Source organism: Nipponia nippon, unplaced genomic scaffold, assembly GCF_047370975.1.
Source record: "Nipponia nippon isolate SJK-2023a ecotype South Korea unplaced genomic scaffold, ASM4737097v1 scaffold_5, whole genome shotgun sequence".
In the NCBI taxonomy this organism is placed as follows: Eukaryota; Metazoa; Chordata; class Aves; order Pelecaniformes; family Threskiornithidae; genus Nipponia; species Nipponia nippon.
The window spans coordinates 44,745,162-44,767,317 of NW_028262369.1; the positions used below are offsets into that span (position 1 = coordinate 44,745,162).

General features: G+C 36.6%; 1 protein-coding gene across 4 annotated transcripts in view; it reads right to left on the minus strand.

The window, feature by feature from the left end:
* Positions 1–5,382: 5,382 nt before the first annotated feature.
* Positions 5,383–22,156, minus strand: part of CAMSAP2 (calmodulin regulated spectrin associated protein family member 2) — a 93,333-nt gene continuing 76,559 nt past the window's right edge. For 2 of the 4 annotated variants that reach the window (XM_087731218.1, XM_087731216.1), the window contains 9 exons: positions 20,664–20,734; positions 20,093–20,162; positions 17,041–19,252; positions 15,787–15,923; positions 15,009–15,229; positions 13,875–13,947; positions 11,699–11,814; positions 9,802–9,920; positions 5,383–8,297 (listed from right to left, as the gene is read on the minus strand). In XM_087731218.1, the coding sequence (XP_087587344.1) occupies positions 7,992–8,297; positions 9,802–9,920; positions 11,699–11,814; positions 13,875–13,947; positions 15,009–15,229; positions 15,787–15,923; positions 17,041–19,252; positions 20,093–20,162; positions 20,664–20,734 (3,325 nt within the window). In that variant the 3' untranslated portion in view covers positions 5,383–7,991. Of the gene's footprint in view, positions 8,298–9,801; positions 9,921–11,698; positions 11,815–13,874; positions 13,975–15,008; positions 15,230–15,786; positions 15,924–17,040; positions 19,253–20,092; positions 20,163–20,663; positions 20,735–22,156 lie in introns of all 4 variants that reach the window. The other 2 variants (XM_087731217.1, XM_087731215.1) reach the window with 1 other exon arrangement.

Here is a 22,156-nt window from a genome sequence, read left to right on the forward strand (position 1 = left end):
CAATTCGGTGTCCCCGCACAAAGGGCCGTGCGCCCCGGGCTCCCCCCCCCGGCCCCGGCCCCTCAGGGGCCTGCGGGCCGGCCTGGCCCGCGGCTCTCCCGGCGCTGCCCGCCGGGTCTCACCCAGCCCTGAGGTACACGGGCACTGCCACCGCTCACACCTCTCCCCAGGTACCCCGGAATCGCACAGGGCATGCGGAGCAGCCGCACTTTCTTCCCCTTCCGACGAGGACTGCCGGCCCGCCAGCAGGCTCTGCCACGGCCCTATTTCCTTCGCTCACGCGGCGGAGGCTTGTGGCTTGTTGGCAGCACCGTTACTTACTGCGTGAGGTGCTGCCACGCTTCGGGCCAGCCTTGGATTTCTTCAGCGTGTTTTTGCTGTTTTCCGCTTCTTGAGACGCTTGAAAAAAGAATGCGTTCCTTACAGAAATCGTGTGTCTATGTCATGCACGTATTTTATGAAGATGTATTTATATATAATTTGACATTTGGTTACATTTAATGCATTTTTGTAATTGTCAGGAGATGATGGCATCTAAGAACTACCATCGTGAACAGTTAATAAGCTTTCTCCGTGTTTAAATATAGCTGCGAGATGTGATACAGAAAATCATGTTAAAATGCTTGGACAAAACCCCCGTGTGTATGCTGCAGGGCATTGGCAGGCCTTGTCGAAATGGAGGTGGTGACAATTTTCTGACAAATGCTGCAGCACAGAGCCATTTTTTTTTTTTTTTTTTTTAAATTATGCACGTGTGCATGTGTGACATGTATCAGAGGTCCAGGAAAGGTTGTCAGGGATTTAACTGAAGCTGAACTGGATTCTCTGTCACACTGATGGTTAAAAATGTTAACGACGACAGTGAGTTCAAGCCTGCTTGCAAACTGTTTTGCTGAGGATCAGCTGAAGGGCAGAGGAGAATCAAAATGTTATTCTCTCTCTCTCTCTTCTTTCTGAAAAGGAATACAGAGGAGTCCCGAAGGCCGCCCGGCGAGGGCTGCCGCCTGGCTGCACAGCAGTGACTCTACCAGGGATGAGCAAGGAATGTGGAACTTGATGGTTCCTTCTGTGACACTCGAGTCCCAGCATCGCATCCCAGGAAGCTCGATTCGCTAGTAAAACACCAAATCCTTCCATTTACTTATAAAGCTATCACTTGTTGCTTAGTTGCCTTTGGAGGCACTGATTAATAGAAAATGTAATTATAGAAATGAAACTGTTTCCCAATACATATGATGTAATAGGCATGATAAATCAGAGGGAGTGCAGAGAAACAAGGTGACTTGACTTGAATTGTCTAAACAAAGCTGCATGCATAACTTTGCTGAACATACACTTGGATAAGAAAAGTCCATTTTAAACTTTGTTTAACGTACAAAACACTAGGTAAACACACATACGCTTTTAAATTTAATTGTGATTTCACAATGGTGTTATTGTGGCTTACCAATCTTTTGTGCAATAGCTTTGTTTTCAGTGGCGGTCCTGAGATCAAATCTGTGACATGCTGTCTCTGGAGGGCAAGAGTTTCGGGATGAAAGGAAGGTAAAGCTTCTCCCCAGTCATAGACCCGAAAGGAAGAGTAAATTCTGAATTCAAAATTATTCTGTTTCTTGCTCAGAATGTCAGGCCTTTCACAAGGAAGTAGCAAATCCCTGCTGTCTGGAAAGAGATTTCAAAAACCAAATATCCGTCCTCAGGAAGAGGTATGGAAGAACAGGCAGCATTACTTGATGCACCTGCTTTGGAGGGCAATCATACCACTCTTAAATATTTGGTGAGGATACATAGTAGCATCCTATTGGAAAAGGGCAGATGGAAGATCCTGTTCTCTGGTTGTTGATAACTTTTTACTCAGGCATAGAAAGATGTCTTTGGGGCGGTCTCGGCTTGCTCTGAACTCCCTAGTCATTATTGCAAAGAAGGTATCTCCCATGAATAGCAAAGCTGCTGGGTGTGGGTTTTAGAGAGCCTGAAAATCAGGATTAGTAGAGGAGGAGTTCTGCATTGCTTAGTGACAAGGCAGGGCACTGCAGTCTGTTCTTGGAACGCTTCAGAAAAGAAAATAGTAATTGTGTGACTATTTTACGGATGTTGCAGGTGGCCACAGACAACGTCAGCAGGGCTGGATACATTCTTAGAATTATTCCCCAATGCTAACCTTGCACAAGCTCTGCCAGTGGAGTTCAGCAGTTTGTGCAAAGCATCTTTTTGTCTTCGTCATAAAAATGGGCGAATCCCCTGAATTTTAGTCATTATAACAGAGCCATTCAACTCTTTACATTTTATATTATGTTTACACGATCTTGTAAAAAGTTGCAAAAAAATTTCTGTTTAAAACTCTACTTCTGGAAGCAGTTTTCACTCATTTCAAGAAAGGATTTCCAGAACTTTGGGGTGACAATTCAGCAAAATTCTTGCATAATCTATGGGAGAATTGTTTACGTCAGCATCATAGCTCCAGTTTCAGGTAGCTTGAACAAGAAAAATACTGAGCCAAAGTATAATCTGGTTTCAGGTAATTTAAATAATTGCAGGCTTGCGGGGCCTTGCCAGGTCTTGTAATGCAGACATTTAGATCAGTGATGATGTGGAAAGGATAAGACAGAGCTGCCTTGATGGAAAGCTTCATATAAGTTTTTAGTCTTTCTGCAAAGCTCCGTTAACAGATTAACAGTGACAGAAAAATGCCTATAGATATTACTTTGTATGTCTCCATAAAGTTCACATACCATTAACTGAAAACTTAAACACATCTTCCATGAAAAAAATTCTTTCAGTATCTTGCTTAACAAATTTGTCAATGGATAACGCATTACTTACTCCTAAGTATTTTATGCATCCAGTTGTTCGTAATGTTGAATAAGAGTCTGAAGAAAGTTTTAAAGAACATTTTTCAGTGGAATGCTTAACTCTTTTCTACTGTTTTCTGTCCTTTCTTGAAATCCTAGTTGTTAGCTTTTCTGACCAGAGGCAGTTCTGTTTAGCATTCATCAGTGCTACCCTTGAATTCAGAAATTTGATAAAAAGCCTTTCCATCTCCCGGAAAGTTTGTATTGAGCTCTTAAATGTGTATGTTTTATATTGCTTCCCTGCCTCCTACAAAGACCAGTAGTTCCGAGTGTAAAACAGACAAGCTAGCTGCTTTTCTTTCTTGCTAGAAGGAAATAAGCTAGTGTGACTTCACTACCGTATTTAATTCTTTGCTGTGGTTGTCTAAATAAAGTGTATTTCTTTTTACATCTGTGTGTAAGCAAGTAAGTCTGAAAGTATATGTGCATTCATATGTAGACATACACAAACGCACTTCATATCTTTTTTTCCTAAATGGAATAGTTTGCTTTTAAAAACAAATTGCTTATATATGAACACAGATGCTGTGCATGTTAAAAATACTTTTTTTCTGCCGTCTAGATGTGGAGTAAGATAATTTGTGTGGGGTTTTTTGTTGTTGTTGGTTTTAATTTTTTTAATTAATTAGAAAATGTAAAAGCAGATGTAAAGGGTTGTGGCTGTCAAGATAGATCTTTCTAGCCACAATTCTTCAAACTGCTTATTCAGCTCATTAAATTAGTAAAACAAGGCAGCAAAGAAATGCTAATTTGCTATAAGAAAAGGTGTAAGTTGTTAAAGGTTTAGCCTTACAAAGCTCTGTATTTATTAAGTTGTTGGAAAAAAAGACATCTGACATCTACACCTGATGAGTACAGCTGGATTTGAGAAAGCAAGCTATTTTTTACATCACCTTTGTGTGGTGATTGATCCAAAAGCTTAGGTTCCAAGCGTAACCGAGATGATTATGCTGCAGTTGCTGATATCAGATCTCTGCACGGGATCCCACAGCAGTACAGATTTTGATTCACAAAATTCTGTACAAATTCAGACACACAGTACAGTCATATTCTGTCAAATTAACCAGGGCATGATCTGAAGTTTCTCAAGTATGGTGTTACTTGCCGAAGGATAGAGAAAATGAAGTCTGTTCTAAAGCCTCTCTGCACAAAGGCTGTTTTTGGATGAAAATTTTGAGCTGGGCTCGCCACTGAAAAAAATAGCTTTACTGGGTGCAACTGGGTGTTTGTGTTCCAACATAATTCGTTGCTTGTGTCAGCCTGTTTGTGATGCCGTACAGGGAACCGATTGAGCTGGCTGAAAAATAACTGGGTTTAGGGGGAGGAGGGAAAGCTATTCATTTTCATCCACGTTAGTTTTCAATTTCATACTAAAAGGCCTGCTATCAGATTTCCTGTATTCCCGAGGCTGCCCTTTGAATAGCTCCGAAATGTAGAGATTCCTTATCTGCGTGAGTTAGCCCGACAATTCAGTCTGCCTGTTGACAGTGCAGTGATGTTGTGTCCCTTTCAGCAAGTCGTTGCTCTTGCTCTGCAACCCAGCAGGACAACACAAAACCCCCAAAGAGGCATAATTTGGACCGGAAAAAATTGCTAATTTACAAATCTGGAAGAGAGACCTTATTTTTTGGATACTATTTCTGTTCAAGATTGCACGACTAACAAGTACAAGTTATTTCACTAAAAGTCATATTCTTTATTAGCTGTCTTGATGAAGATAAGACTTCAGTTCATCTTGAAAACCTTCCCATCTGAAGCAATCCTATTACACCGACCGGTAAGTTTCTGTGGTTTTGGAACAACGGAAGCTAACCAGAGTACAGGAGTGTATCAGTTGGCTTGCAATTGTGAAACTCGCTTCTGAAGAGAGCAGGGTAACACCATGTTGTCCTCAAGAATGAAATGAGAAGCCTAATTCTTCAGTAGCCTCCGTCTGATAACATCAGAAAGCTAAACTATGCGTGAAAGTAGACAAACAATGGGGAACAAAAGGAGAAATAAAAATGGTGCATAATTCCTACAATTTCTATGTTGCTGAAATATGAGAAGAAACAAGATTTAAACATTAATGTGACTTTTTATAGGTTCAGTTTATATTAAGATGTAAGCAAGAAAACAAAAAAATGTACTTTTGGTGCCATGCTTTTATTTAAATGAAAGGAAAAAACTACACTGTACCACATAAGTAGCAATGACAATATTTTACAGCACAGCATTTGAAAAAATATGGAAGCTATGCTCCATAGAAGTGGACAAGTAAGCACACAATACACTGTACATTTTTCAACAGTGCCCATTAAATCATAATTAAATAGCTGAATTTGGCTTTAAACAGCCAAATAATAAAAACTAACAGTCATACTAACATTTTAAAAAAAAAAAAAAAAAAAAAAAGATTTCAGTAGCTATTATGACTGTTAGAATATGAAATTTTGCTCCAAAAACTAAGACGAGAGTTTCGCAATTCAGTTGTAGCAACAATAATAATACCCCTGATGAAAGCACCAGTGTGTTCTGAAAAGGTCAGTGATAAATACTGGCCTTTATGGAAAGCTTCCTTTTTTTTTTTTTTTTTCTTTTTTTCTTTTTTTAAACATGATCCCAACCAAAGATCCACTGTAATTAGAAAATTTGCAGGCTTAAAAAGGAAAAGCGCATCTAGCTTTACTTTTCCTGTATTAAGTAAAACTTTATACTGCGAGCAATGAAATTTTCAACTGCATTTTTCACATTCTACTTTTAGACATTGCACAAATCTGTAACCTGTTGACAAATGTAAATTTCATAGTACATTCAGATATATTTAAAATGACTCAAAGAATTCCTGTCATGTATTTAAGCTCACTTTGATTAGATTGATGCGTGTGTCTTTATGGTGTTGCAAATTTCAGTTAAATCATAGTACAGATTTTAGAAATAAAAAGCCTCCCATGATAAAACTTCTTTTGAAGTTATTCACCATATGCGTATCAGTTAATTCCAACCTCCTGGTTTCTTGAATGACTGTATATTATACACAGTTTCATATTGTTATTCAAGATGTTCCTACAATGGTATTCATAGGAACTGTCTAACAGGCAGAATGTGCAAACCCTCTTTCCCCTTTTTTAGTATTATTTATATCCTATATACACAATATGTATACACTTGAAATATAAGAGTTACATATCCTGGTGATATACATGCAAACAGTAGGAATCAGCTAACCACAAATAGTTTTGAGCCACATACATATTAAACATGTATTTTAAAGTGTTTTTTCTTTTTTTTACAGTTTTAACAAATATACATAAATATAAGAACATAAATTACAGTAAAACTGACAGCATTTTTGAGAAAATGTTTATAATCCAGATGCATTGATGCCTAAGGCCTTATAATAATTTAAAAAAAGTACTGTTCTAAACTGCTTAATGACATCTCATTCCTGTGCATCTTTTATATAAGTAAATGAGCACATCATAGTAGTGAGGCATAGTTTCTCTCAAAGCAGTTTAATGAGAGAAATATGAACATAGTTTTAGTCTCCCCATGAAACAGAATGGACTACATACTTATAGCACAATACTGTCTTATGTTAATGTAGTTGTCACAACACTGAAACAGAACAGAATCACAAATCAGTCAAGTCTTTTCCTGAGAATGAGATTTTTTTTCCCCCAACAAGTCCTCTGGTGTACATTATCAAAACAGCCGCAGATTTAGGGGAGGCTTCAAGTTTGTAGTTTTTTTTTTTTGTTTTTTTTTTTTTTCCCCAGAACAGTGCTATGTTAAAAGCAAATTATAAGAGCAACAAACACTGAAACGGAATAGTGATCTATAAAATAATCAAACACTGTTTTGAAATAAAATGCAGCCCTTTATAAATAATACTGAAATATGCCTAGAGTTTGGTTTTGTAAATGGTCATATTATAAATTTATTGAAATGTCATTTAGGCTTTTTTGCCATATGTATTTAAAATCGCTAAGTGTTACAAGACATCATCTGTTAGATCGTGTCAAGAAAACAATTTACTAAGACACACTGAAAATTCTCATCAGATATCTATTCCCTAGAAAATTGATTTAAGTCTGAGCTGGCAGATTTGAAGGCAGGAAGAACAGACAGTGGCCTGGATCTTAAAATCAATGGGAATTAGATATACGACTTCTGAAAGATCTGGGACTTAATGAATTCTGTGATTCTTCTGAATATTTTTAGTGTTCTGTCAGGCAAACATCAGGGATCTAGTTCTGAATGTTTCACAAGTTCCTATTCCTTCCTTGGAGAAGCAGTACCTGACCGTGTGCTCGCTCTTCATCTGGAACAACGCAAAATAATGCACATTTGCTTAAACTGTTTTAGACACCTACCAAATCTTTTTAGTCTGCATTTTAATGGCATCGTGAACACGCACATGGTCAGTCATTACATCTCAGAGGGTAACTCACTGAAACAGGAATAATTGCATCACCTAACTATGCCCTGAGTTGTTAAATAATTCATTCAAAGTGAAACTTCAAGCAGTTCAAAGGTTTTTCCTTTACTGTTTAGACTATACGCAAATCAGTATTATTTAATTGAAAAAGAATTATAAATACTTAGGGGAACGAATCTTGATTTTGTTACAGCACACAATAAGGATCTTGCAGAACAGACCCATTCAGCTGTTCTTCAGCGACATACAACTTCTCATTGAGTCTTTACTGTAAGTCAGTATGCAAAGTTCAATGGTATTGAGAATATTAAGTATTTCTTTAGTGAAAGAAAAAATATTTCAAGACAAGCACAAATACAAACATATAAGGCAACAGATGTAAAAAAAAAATGTAGTTTGAGTCACTAAAGAGGAACATTCAGTGCTTCAGTGTATCTAATCAAAATACAGAGCAAATATACTCTATATATTGTATTAGCACATACGAATCTCCACACAAGTCAAACATTTCCATAATCACTCGTAATTATTCACCTAAGCGATCATCTTCTGCACTCCTAAACACTGTGTTTACATTCCAGTTGGACATGATAATAGAACTTGGTGTCCAGTTTTACGTTCTACGAGTCTTGTTGGCAACTAGAAATCTATTTCCTATAGGCAGTAAAGATGAAGTGCAAGTTTATCGTAATTGTCTGAAGCAAAGTTTTTCCCATCTACTATGCCTTGGTGGGTAAAAGTTTCTTAGGGGTTACTGGTCTCTTGGTTTGCCACAAATGGCTGTGAATGGTAATTGCATCAACACTGGCAGACAAAGTTTTAGCAGGTATGTGGCTAAATTGCTTCCTGTCAGAGTTGTATTTATACAGTCCCTCTATCATTTTCTTTGTGATAGATTTAGGACCTATTCCCGTTAATTTATTGATTTCTTCAGTATCAGGGCAGTATGTATACAGAGATCTGAACTGGCAGCCTGAATCCCGGAACAAGATTAAGAAATTATTGGCATCGGATTTTTCCATTTCCTTTAAAAGAAAGAAAGAAAAAGATTCACAATATGAATTTGGCATTATAGTTGGAAAACATTCAAAATCATTGGATCCTCATTTTGAATTTGTTTTCTACCAGAGCCGAAGCTTACGGCTAACTCTGTCCACTAAAAGACCTTACTTTCAATCATTAGAATTTGCTAAGCTTCACCTATCTGAGTTTTGATAAGGTAGCTATCTTTCTCAAGCAAAACCTTATTTATTTAGACAATTTCAGCTATATTTGTTTAGTTGTACCTCAAAAACAGACATCCTAACAAATTTTTTGTAAATCAAATAAAAATTCTTTGATCCATTTCATCGAGCAGGTCTAATAGTTATAAGTTTGGGAACAGGGAATTTAGCTACATCTAGATGTGCCTGAAAGATCCTCCAGTGCTAAAATGGGGGTTTGGTCATCCCTAAATCCATTCAAGTTTGGTCAAACCATAAAAGTCAGTTGAAGCACATTAAGCAAAGGTTCTTTATTAGCTGAAATCTTCAGACTCCTATTCCACCCAACACAACTTCTATGGGACATGTGCCCTGAACATGTACAGCTTCTACCTAGTGACGTATGCTGCATCCTAGAGTTAAGTATGACCTTTTTACAGCTGTTCTTTCCTGGGATTTCTGGGGGTTATTATGCTCCCAGTTACTTGAACTGAAAGAAGCTGTCTTGGTTTCTCACTTGTTATTTCCAAAAAGTAGCTGGAAAGACCGAGAAGGCAGCATCTAGACATGAATGCAGAATTACGAAGAGAAGAAAGGGCAAGAAATTTATTCCGGAAAAGGAATTAAATCCAGATTCCAAGTACTTGTGGGTTTTGATCTATTTAATCTGTCAAATTTGTCACAGTTGGTAAAAGGAACAGTCCCATTACTCTCAACCCTCAGACTCCCTGTTATTCCTTTTGCATGGAAACACACTGGTCTCTGAGTTCTCACCCTTACGATATTTGTGCATCTTCAGAAAGGTTTATACCAGCATAAGAGAAAAGGCTGGAAGGCACCTTTCTGTAGTAGAAAGTCCTGCATTTGCCCTACTGCTTGGAAACTGGAGAAAAGCATAGGATGGATGTATTTCAGTTCTTTCTGTTCATAAGAGTGCTGTGCTTCAGTTCTAAAGGTCCCAATCTGAGGATCTGTATGTATAAGACAGATATTTTTCATGTTATGGAAAACAAGTTTGTGAGCAAATTATAAAAGTCTACATATTGAAGTTCCTACATTAAACAAGCAGTAACTATTAATTAACATGTTGATTAATTCACCTTCCTGTGCTTCATGTACAATGCGACAGCTATTTTTTCTACAGTACTAGAGAACCTTTCTGTCTACACAGCAAGTAAGTCACAGAAGTTACTCAAGCCTTTCACTAAGAGCTGGCGTAACCTGAGAAGATTCCTTTCCATACTTGCATTTATAGTTGAGTGTCTTCCTAACGCCTAGCTGTGTTTTGACTTAGGTGTTTATGCTTTTAGGGGAAAAATACCCTTACCTCCAGTATCTTTTTCTTTTGACCTTCATTTACTTTTCCAGCCAAGCAGCAATGTGCGAGCGCATTCTGAATTATATACTTATTGGATTTAGCACTGGGTTCTTTGAAGAGCTTTGGTCCTATGGAAGAGGAATGACAAACTAGCTAAGTTAATCAATAAGCCAACAAAGAGTTTCTTTAAATGCTGTGAAGCACTTCTGGTATGGACCTTTTGCATGCATAAAAATACAAATCCAGGAAAAAAATAGAATTAGGCTAGAGACCACAAATTTCACAAACAAGTAAAATGTCATTCTTTCCACTGTTACTGAATTTGCTTACGAATGTGTCTTTCATTATTAAATCATTATTATTGGCAGTCTTGGTAAATATGTTTTCTCTCAGAGGACTTCTTCTATGAACAACAAAACATTTTGCATTTTCTAACTAAAATTTCAGTCATCCAGGAGGAAGCAAATTCTTTCTTTTTCTTCATCTACACCTTTGATTTCAAGGGTGACAGGTATAACAATGAAGCTGATGCAGTGCTTAGAGTAACTGTAGCCTGTCCACCTTGGAATTCCAGAAATGTTTTACCCAAAACCCAGGATAAAAGATCTGGCCTGACACTTGCCAGGTTATTCTGTCTGTAAAAAGACTTGATTCATCTGGTTGAAGAAGAAATCTCCTCTGTTTTAATTTCTGAAATATATTTGTATCAAGACCATTTGAGAAAAACAACATGTAAGTACCAATTCCGAGTCTTAGAAAGGAACATAATATACAAGCAATTACCAATTAAATTTAAGATTAAATCTCAGTTTGTCTATGCTTTGGGAAAAAAAGCCTAGAATCAACACAAAAGAGCTGTATGAAATCTGACTGACAGAATGAAGATATTAAAACATGTGAAAAAAGCCTTCTGTTCAATTCCTAGGAACTGTATATTCCTTAATTTAAAAATAAGCTTTACATAATAATCATTAAAAGATGATCTTCAGCACTATGGTCTTCATGAGAAAACTCAGCAAGACCACCCAAGCAAAGTCTTGCTATCCCTCCTGCAATTTAATTTGACATGCATGTGGCACAAACTGACACAAACTGACTGAAGTTTCATGGTTTAAAAACAGGTAAGTACATTCTGATTTTGAGAACGAACACTTTCCCTTTCCAGATTGTAATCATTTCAGTGGAAAGGAGACAAGCTTATTTTCAAAAGAAACATTTGCCAGCACAGACAGAGCTATGCAGGCCCATCAATCAAACCTGATCTCCCTAGAAGTTTATCGAAAATACCTAACGTTATTTTACTCTTTACCAAACAAAGTGATATTACATGGGCAAAAATGGAGCTTTTATAATCCTGATGATGCAAGGTCTTTGCAATATCACATGCTGTATATTCAGAGAAAAGGGATGAAGATACCAGTATTATTTGATTCATAATATAATAAAGAATTAGAAGTCAGATTGTAAAGTTTTTAATAAACAACAAAGGATCTGTTTGGAAACAAAGATTGCAGAATATTTAAATTCACATTACTAAGGAGATTTTTTTTCCTGTTGCAATTTGGTTTTTGCTTTTTGTAACTCTATTCTAAACTGAGCTTAAATTTCAACTCTTCTTGCCTTGCTAGAGAGACTACTGAAGTACACAGTGACCTGTGAGCCCATTTGCTGTTCTCAGCCTAACTGCAGTTTATTCTGGTTATCACAAATGTTACTCAGTACTTTTATTTTGGATTTAAAATTTTAACCTTGTATTATCACCATCTATTTTAAAGGAGGTGAAAGTAACATTTCTATGAAAGCATCCTCAATCAATTTTTAGGAAACCAAATAAAGATAATTGAAAACTTTTCATGCATAGAACCACTAAGAGCCAGGTACTTTTCTGAATATTGTTGTCACTCACCTGTGTATTCTGTAGCAGAGGCGACTGAAGAAGTTGTAGATGCGTTTTCCCAATCTTTTTCTCCATTACGACTACCACAGCGACTTGGAGATAAGAATCCTTCCACAGACTCAGACCTAAATGTTAATTTTAAAATCTATTAAAAAAATTTACAATGTTCAGCAGAGAAGCCTTCTAACATGAAAGGAAGGCAAACTGTATTGAGGTAGAACACAATGATTTGAATGGTATACTATAAACCTAAATGCACAATATTTACAGAAGAAATTAACGGATAACTGAGTTCATGTTCTGTACAAAGTATTTTGAGTGATGCAAGAAGTTGGTATTTAGGTGAGGTGGATGTTAGTAAGTTCTTGGGGCCACATCTGAGGGACAGAAGCCTAATAGATATTCTAGCCTGTGGAATATTATTACTAAGTGGGAATTCAGGTTACTTTTACGTTGGTACTAGCAAAAAAATGTTATCTCATGTAGCAAACAAAACAGTTCTTCATAGAATGATGAATGTGAAGTAAAACTTTAGTTCATTTATACTTATCATTACAACAATTGGCAGTGAGAACTGCTGTATTTAAGACAGCAGAACAATTTCCTTTCTAATTTTTGTTTTCACAAGCAGTAACTTCTGGTGCTGTAATTCTTCCGGCTGTGTCTGCACTCACATGTGAATAGTTTTGCATTTAAAGGTCTAAGCAAGATTGTCATGTTTTCTTAAATTATTACAAGATGTTTGAAGTTTTTTTTTTTTTGATTGTGGCTGCTGCAAAAGTCAGTCAAATTTTCAGCTTGGAATGAAAGGTTTTCTAAGTGAGAAGAAAGGCACTACTAGCAAGGAATAAGGAAAAAAGTGGTATTGTAATAACATTTATCTGCACATCAAATTCCAGTAAAATCAGCAATAGATGAAAACTCAATTTATAATATATCCTACACCTTTTGTGATTAGCACCTGCATGAAGGAGACCTCAAGGGTATCACTGAAATTCACTCAGTGTGATCATCAAAAGACAATTCTGATGCGAGGGAAAGCTGAAAGTACGGGTCTGGAAAGATACTGAAAATTTCTTCAACTCTACTACTTGCAGCAATTTGTACTGAATTTTATCATATTTTAAAAGTTTCAATCCCTTAAATCAAATCCAAAGCCAGAAGAAGACTTACTGTTCATTACAAGCATAGCACAGCACTGTACAACTAAAACTACATAGGGGTCACCTCCTGTAAAGTCTGTGTAGATAAGCAACACCAAGCCTTTTCTAAGAGCTAATATAGCTGGAAGAAATTCCCCCCTCAATTAAAACTGATCATTTTTAAGACATGACAAGAACTGTTAAGATACTTGGATCATTTTATTAAAGTTTCTTATATAATAACCAGAAAGTCAGTTCTAAACACATCAAGGAAATTGAAAAGTCAACTGAAACCAGCTCTAGCCATGTCAGAGTTGATGAGTGATGCATAGTGGCCATGAAAACATGACATGTCATATCATAACACGTAGTACTCTATCAAACCCCTTTTCCTAGTTTGCCTTTCTTCCCTGCTTCTTTTCTATACAAAAAAATAGTATTTCTCTGAATATAATTAAGTAGTTATACAGAAATAATAATTTTCCTCTGAATGATAATATAGATTTTGTATATAAAAGTAAGAATTTTCTGTTATTTTTATCTCTATTTCATTTTCAGGTGATTTTTAATGCAAAATAAATTCTGGTGTTTGGAAGAGGCTGAAGTCCTAGTGAACATTTAATACTTCTCCGTATGACTGCCAAAAAAAAAAAAAACCAACCCAAAACCAAAACCCCAAAAAAACAGAAAAGAAGCTTCTATGTTAAAAAAAGAAAAGAAGCTATGTATCTGCACATAACATATAGGTTTAATAAAATATCCACAAGTTGAGACTTAAATACAAGCAGGTGAATTAAAGAGGCTGTGTGAATAGCATTCTGCTTTGACCTCATTATAGCTGTCCAACTGGTTTACTTGGTAAAATTTGTGAAACAAATGATCATGGCTTGGTTCCTTAATGCCTGACAGTGGAAACAGTCAATGTCTCAAATCAGGAAAACATACCTGTTCTTGGAGTACACAATGACCTCTTTAAAATTCATGCTAGCTTTACACAGCTAATTATCGAATTTTATTAAGTGAAATGATTATTTTAGCTTTACCTTGGTGTTCTCTTGCCTGATTGCACACTCTCATTGTCCCCTGTATTCAGTGACGCCAATGAAAGACTAGATACTGAAAAAACACGATAAAGCTGTGAACCTGGATAAAAACAAAGTTAAGGCTTATAAACCTACGCAAGTAGTAGAGTCTGTTCATTAGACCCAACACCAGCATCAGAAAGTCAGTAAGAGCTTTTACATATGAGACTCTTACACCCATACATGATATACCTGCATGCATATGTGGCGCACTTCATCTGAACACTTGCTGACATCCAGCCATTTGCAGCCACCTGGATGGTCTCAGACTAAGCACTAATGTGAAACATGGACATGGGAATATTGGCACTATGCAAATCAAAGAATGCGATCAAAGTTAATAAGTCCTCATGAAAGAGGCTTAAGAGACTTGATTTAAAGCTTGGGATGGATTCTTGGAAGGTGTAAACGGAATACTTTAAATTACACTGGAAGATGGAGGGAAGCAGCTGGAGAAGATGCAGCAGAATAACAAGGCTATACAATGCTGTAACAAAAAGGATCACTGAGCAGTCTGGTTACTTTTTTCTAATTGTAAATTGGCAGTATTTCTTTCAATCATTACTGCAGTTATGTGATATCTAAAAGAATGCTAAATTGTTCCACACGATTAGTGTTGCTATGTTCATAACTATACATGCAGTCGGTAAGTAAGCGAAATAGAAAAAAACATGAAATTAACAGTAACTTTTAAATTTTGTCTGTATTGAGTGGGAGTTTAAGTACTCTTACCTGATAATCACCATTTTATTTATTGATCTCTTATCTCCCAACTTTTAGTCATTCTTAGCTCTACAGGTGCAAAAAGAGATTAGTGAAGAATACATGGGTGTGTATGAAACTTGCAATGCATGTTGGTGCCTTCACTGAGTTTTCATACAGTTAACCTTTTTGTTTGTTGATATATGCATGCATGCATAGCAGGTAAGTGACATTCATCTTTTAATTTCTATTGGTAAATTTTGCTTTCCAGTTTGGTCACGCGTAGCTTCAATTTGGCACAAGACACTAATAAATGCACGTGCTTGTTAGTACCAAAAAACAAGCTGGTGTTTTAGCATGAACAGACTCTTTTTCCACACGAACATTTGTTACCTGGTGGACCTTTGATTGGCGTCTTAGGTGATTCAATATGATCTCTATGAATAGATTTTGGACGTGGCTTTTTTTGTTTGATTGAGAGGGAACGTGGTTTTATGACAGTATCCATTTCTTCCATAAGCTTTAGTTGTTTCCTTCTCATATATTCCTGCTTAATAAATTCTCGCCGTGCTCGTTCATCCTCCTTCTTCTGACGTTCTTCTTCTGTTTTGCGTCTAAAAAAATTATCAAATAAATTCAGCAGTAGAAACTTTCCAAATTAACAGTTTTAGCTAGCACAGTGAGGACAACACAGGCATCAGATTTTTGGAACTTTAGAGTTCTCAGACATCAGTAAGAGGAACTTGCTTTTTTTACAATTGTCAGACACTTTAAACTTTTTGGGATACTGTTACCAGTAAAATCAAAACCATGTTTATTAGCTTGACTGCTGTAACTGAGTGAGCATTGTGCATCTGTGAAGAAAGAAGTCCAAAGTGATACGCTCTCCCTCAGAATATAAAGTGCAGGGCAGGGTAGTGCTCTGAGGAGCTTCACTCAGGCCAGAAGGACTCCTATGTGGAGTTTGAGCTACATATTGATGCCACCCCCTGATTTTGCAGAACTAGCTGGCACGTGTCTTCAGCTGGGCTCCTCACCACATCTGGCTCTAGGATTAAATACCTTGGATATTAAGATGCAATTTTTTGACATGGAAGGTACACTTTTAACTAAACCAGACATTTTTATGTTCCCTGTTACTGATAATTTGGATCAGAACATGTAGTCTTACCTTGTCTCTTCCTTCTTATGTTCTAGTTCTGCTTCCAGCTGCTGCTTTCGAAGCAGAGTCTCCCTTTCTCTTCTCAAACGCTTTTCCAATAATGCTGCTCGTTTCATTGCCATATCATTTTCTGCCTTTTGATCATCCTAGCAGCAACAGTATTTGAAGGAAAAGGACCCAAAAATATTAAGATCTCTGAATTCAGCAACTGATTTTGCCAAGTCACTAGACACTTAAGTCTGTACACTGGGCTGCAATATCCTAACATACTTTTGCAGTATTTGAAATAAGTTGATTTTAAAATATTTTTCTTAGGACTACTAAAAACTTTTCATAAAGGAATTTTTCCTTCCTAAGTCAAATATAAAATTCAACAGTGATACGAGAAAACTTGTTAAGTGAAATATTTTAGTTTAGAGTCAGCTCCCACACTGCATAAACTTCTGTATTCAGCTTCAGAAGATTCTACGTGTATGGAGATGAAGGCAATTTATCACAAAAAGCAATAACTGTGCAGCATATAGAAGTAACTTCTGATGATCAAGCCAGGTGTTTTGTTAGAACTGAGGAATGCTTCCAGACAAGCAAGGCGCATCTCAGATACGTGATACAAGATTCTGGGGTATTCCAAGATGGAAATTCAAAATCTTGATGGCTTTCAGTGTCTAGACCACTCTCTTACAATGTGCATTATAGTTAAAACCCTGTCTGAATATAACTCTTTAACAAGACAACAGGGAGTGCTCCCAAATACCAACTTCAAAAGGGAGTCTCAGAAGACTATACTTCCTTAGCCAGCCAAGAGAGGGAAAAAGGCTCTCCAACGTGCAACTCGGAGACATTCAGCATTTTAAAAAACGCAGGGTGTTACGTACTTCAAAAACTTTTAGTTAAATTTGGGGGCAGGATGGGGAAGTGAAGGTGAGATGTGAGCATGTTTAATTAAGGTCACCAAAGCTTATGTTAAAAATAAATCTACATTCAGCATGCATCTTCCTCACCAAAAACTCCATGCACTCTTCCACAACTACAAATGGAAAGGGATACTCTAGCATGCTCAGAACTGCAGTATGGTAGAATCTCACTACTTTTATGATGTCAAATTAATCATCAAGTGCAAAAGACATGCTTGCACAGTTAGAGTTGCAGAACCATCCGCTTTGACTTCAATGGAAAGTCATCACCGAAATCCATATCTGAATTAAGAAGTTCCCTTTCAAAGGAAGCTTAATAGCGGACATACACATCCACTAGTTCTCTTACCTTAAAAAAGAATCCACAACACACTTTCTGGTCATCCTCAAACTGTTCTCTATCACTCTCACCTTCGTATTTCTCAACAGATACTTCATTTTTTTCTGGTGGCTTCAAATCTGATAGGGAAACTTCAATTAAGTTAGCTGTTTTGGGAGCTGGTGTTGGTAAAATTGGTTGGCTTAGCTGATCTTCATTTGGGGTGAGGCAGACAGTTTCTGTGATAGGCTGAGATAATACTTCAGAAACATTAGATTCAATAGGCTTGATCTCCTTTTCCTCCAACTTCTGTTCACACTGTTTCACCAATTTTGGTCCTTCTTCTTTTGCTACCTCTTCTACAGGCTTGACTTCCTTCAAAAGGTTTCCCCTTAACTGAGGTTCACCTATATGTTCACCATCATCTCCAAAGCAAACAAATGATCTAGTCTGAATAGGAACCTGACTTGGAGAAAATCTCCTCAAACGGGGAAGACTATCCACTGACCGCGGGGCAGTCAAGGTACGATTTAGAGGCGTTATTTTCAGTTCATTTGGCCTAGGAGTCCTTTGCATTTTAATGTGAAAAGAGGCGTTCTTCCTGTTGGAAGACTGAGGAGATTGATGTGTAGAGCGAGGAGATTCCTGTGAGAAAGGTGCGACAGGAGATGGAGTTCCCATTTGCCTTGATGAAGACTTAAAGTCCCGAATCTGCTTCTGAGGAGAAGGCTGAGGAGGAGAAATAACCCAAGCCTGTTGCTCCCTCATCTGCATCAACATCTCCTGTTGAAGGGATAGACGTTGCATTTCTTGTTGTAGAAAGTGTAGGGAAGAGTTTAATTTTTCAATAGATTTTGTATATTCTAAGATATCGCCTTCATTAAAATTTTCTTCTGAGGGGCTTGCTAAATTCCATTGCTTTTCAGCATCCATAGGAGTAGCAGGAGATTTTAACCATTTGCTATGAGAATTTTCAGGGTTTTCTTTTATTAATTCTGAAGTCTTACTAGTTTGTTCATCTGATTTTTGAGTTTCTTTTTCTTTCAACCGATGACTGTCAGTGAATACCTTCTCATCTTCAGCTCCTGCTGCTTCTTCTCGGAGAGGTGATACTCCATCACCTTTCTTTTTCACAACATTAAGAAATGCTGTTCTTCCCATTTTCTGCCGCTGCTTCGTGAATGCAGCTTCAACTTTCTTCTTCTGTGCTTCAATGGCTCGCCTCTTTTCCTCTAGCTTCATCCTAAGATGTACCATTTCAGAAGCCAGTAACTGTGTAGTGTCTCTTCCTTGAGGAACAGATGCCTCCTCGGGAATATGAGTCCAAGCAACCACATGAGGGATGTTCAGCTCAGAACCTTCTGGTGTGGTTTTCTGAGAACTGCTTCCACTGCTTCTACTATCCGTGTGGTTCAACTTCCTGAATTTCTGCTCTGCAAAGCTAGTCATTTTAACCCCTGAACTTGAAGAAGCACTGCTGCCTGCCTGTGATTTAGTACTTACTGAGCTGGGACAGGGACTTAATTGATCTCTGTGATTGCTGGCTCGCATGTCATAATCCTGGAGAAATTTAGATGGTTCTTCCATGTCAGAGTCCATGCTTACAGTATAATCTCTCAAAGAAGAATCCTCATCCATTGTCTCTGGAATATCTTCTGAAGGGACATGTATTCCAGTATCTACTTCTGTATTGTCAGTCACAGGACTCAGAGCACCTTTTGTGTCTGTAATTATATCAGGGGTAGACTGATTTGGTTTAATGTTTGAATTCAAGATGCTCTTTTCCTGATTGTGAAGAAAGAACCCATTTGTAATTTGGTCTGGTTGGATAAGTCTGGGAGATTTTTCAGTGTCATGAATTATCTGCAAAGCCTCTTCAATGCTTGGTGTCTCAATCTGATTGCCAAAATCATCCAGAACTGCCCTGTTTTGTAGAGCTCCATTTGGAAACCTGTAATGGCTGCTCTCATTGGCATTTTTTTGATTTGTGTTAAGAGACTGATTGGCTTTTGTGTCTTTATGAGCTATCATGTCCTTTTCCTCTTCAATATCTTGATTTTCCTCTTCTCCATTTACTGGTTTGAAGGACAGATTTTTTCTAATATGCTTCGGCATGCGGTTGATGTTTAGTGTAAGGCCTTCATTGCTCACAGATCTAGTAATTCCTCTGTTTGGAGTAGATACTGGAATGCTTTTTTCTTTGTCAAAAGAAATGTCAAATGAAACTCCATGTAATGATGACCTAATAGAGATTAGAATAAAGGAAGTAACTGAGCAATTCATGATTAATAATAATGAAATATTCACATTTGGTTTTAAAATTATTTTAAGATTGTAGTATTAAGGGCACTGTTACGTGCACTGTATTTTGCCTAGCTTCAAGTATAATATGATATAATAATATAAACAAATATATATACATATATATTATATATTTAACAAACATATAAATATAATAAATGATAATGCACAATAAAATCAAATATAACAACATTTTCTTTAGAGATAGCCAATGCTTTTTATTACTTTTGGAATAAATTCTGTACACTTCAGGAATATAGGAATTGCCATAGTAGATCAGAAGGAAGGTGTGAAAGGACACACAATTTACACTTATTGAATAACCTACCACTATAACTCTTACCATGTAACTTTAGTTTACACCCTATAGATCAAGAGTTTATGACTGGTCTAACTGAAAAACAAAACATTCAGCCTGATTGTTCTTACTATCCACAAAATAATACAAGTTCAAATACTACTGAGCTCATTAGCCATGTGACTCTTACCACTTTTAGTTGATTGTGGTTAGTAGATGTGAACATATTTAATGCCAACAATTCACACATCTCAAATATACATAATTTCAATGTAAAAAATAGATTATTTATTTCTGAAGTTTGTTTCCTATTACACCAAGTTCTTAATCCCTGACACAGTTTTCTCTTTCTACTTTTGAAAGTCGCTTACAAGAACTCTTATTACAGGATTCTGAAAATCCAAAGTACAGTGGAGCATTTATTACTATTTATGACCAATGCACAATCGTTATTCAACCAACTCGTATGGTAAGACTACTTACCTTTTTTCTTTGGGCCATGTCCCTACATACCCATCTACATAAGACATTGATGTGGACCTTCTGATGACTCCTAAGTGAAATTAAAATAGAACCAAGGTAACTGCTATGAAAAATTATTTTAACATCACCTACTGTTGCTTTAACAACTTAGTTTGCTTCACTACTTAGAACACTGCAACGGCAAAAAAGTGTTTTTATATTGAGAATACAAGTAGAGCAACTGAGTCAATTTCATCCTGAATATATATTATACCCCTCATTCCTCAAAGAATTTACTAGTGAGTAAAATATACTGCAAATACTACTAAAATATACTACAAACACCTGTTGTAAGCCTTATTCCACATAATCAAAACAGAAATCAAATTTAAAAAATACACACAATATAAGAGGTACAAACACAAACTTCCCATTTGTACATCTTATAAATTACGAAACTTATTCATTAGCCTTTCGTGTAAAGCTCTCCCAGTAATTTCATAATGTTTGAATAAATATAAGCAAGATAGCAATTTACTCAGAAGATGACACCTTGTCTCATTGCCTCTTCCACCTATTTGTAAATTGTTACCTGGAACAGAAGAATAAGGCTGCTGGGGTGTATGCAGTTGGTGAGATGGTGCGTAAGTTGGACTTTCCAATCTATAAAGAAAGAGACATTAACTTAGAAGTCATACATCAAAAGCCACATTACAAAAGGGCAACCAGACTTCATGTCCTGGGCCAACACAAAAACAGATTTATTTTTTGTGACAGGGAGGAAAGTGAGGTGTAATTTTCTTCTTGAAATAGTAATTTATTAACTAAAAAGAGAACACTGTTATTACCTTTAGCTGGACCTAATACACACAGATACAAAGAGGAAATGGCCTCAAGTTGCACCGGGGAGGTTTAGATTGAATATTAGGAAAAATATCTTCACTGAAAGGGTTGTCAAGCATTGGAATAGGCTGCCCAGGGAAGTGGTCGAGTCCCCATCCCTGGAGGTATTTAAAAGACGTGTAGCTGTGGTGCTTAGTGACATGGTTTAGTGGTGAACTTGGCAGTGCTGGATTAATGGTTGGACTTGGTGGTCTTAAAGGTCTTTTCCAACCTAAACAATTCTATGATTCTATAAAAAGTCAAAAAGGTATTTCTCCTACACAAATGGCCACAAAGCGGTGTTAGTTTTGTTAATATACTTGCCTCCTGATTTATTTATTGTAAATGTCATTATTAGAAGGTTCTCATTTTTAGGTTTGATTTTAGCAAAAAACCCAAAGACAGATGAACAAAATGAGGCAGCTCCTACTGGCCTCAAAACTGAGTGACTGCAGCTAATACCACATACTTTTCGTGCATCTCTCTTTTCAGTTGCTTAGTCTGAAACTTCTACTTTGTGTCTGGACTGCAATATGCACTAGAAGTGGATAAAGGAGATTTTGTGATAGACATGACTTTATAAATACAAAAAATATATTCACTATTAAAACAGTAATTACAAAGACTTCCTCTGTTTCTGTTTACAACAGATACTTTTTTTGGTTCATAGAGGAGGTCTGTAATAGGCTAGCTGTGTTAATTCAGAATAGGATTAACATAATTCAGTGTTTTGATCAAGGTGCTTCTTCAGGATCAGAACAAAGACACACACAAAGATGCATGCATTTGTATGTAAAACACTTCTAAAGAAGACAGACTTCAAAAACACACTGGATTAAATCGTTTCATGTTTTGAATTTTGTTCACTAAGTTGAAGAGCACACTGCCAAACTCCCTTTTTTCAATTAGTAATTTTCAAAATATTTGTTTAGTGCTTTTATAGTTTATATACAGTATGCTGTACAAATGTTTCTAAATAATATTTGTAGGAAGGATATTCATGTCAATTTAAAAAAAGTATTCTTGTTTTACAATCTACAAAAGCATCTTTCATAAGTATATATTAAATTATTCAAAATAGGTTCTCATACATTCCTTATCTTTTGTGTTAATAACACTACACACCAGCTACATGACATATCTGTTTTAAATGGCACTGGAGATTTTTGTGAAAAATTTAAAGTCATAGATATAATGTCTATA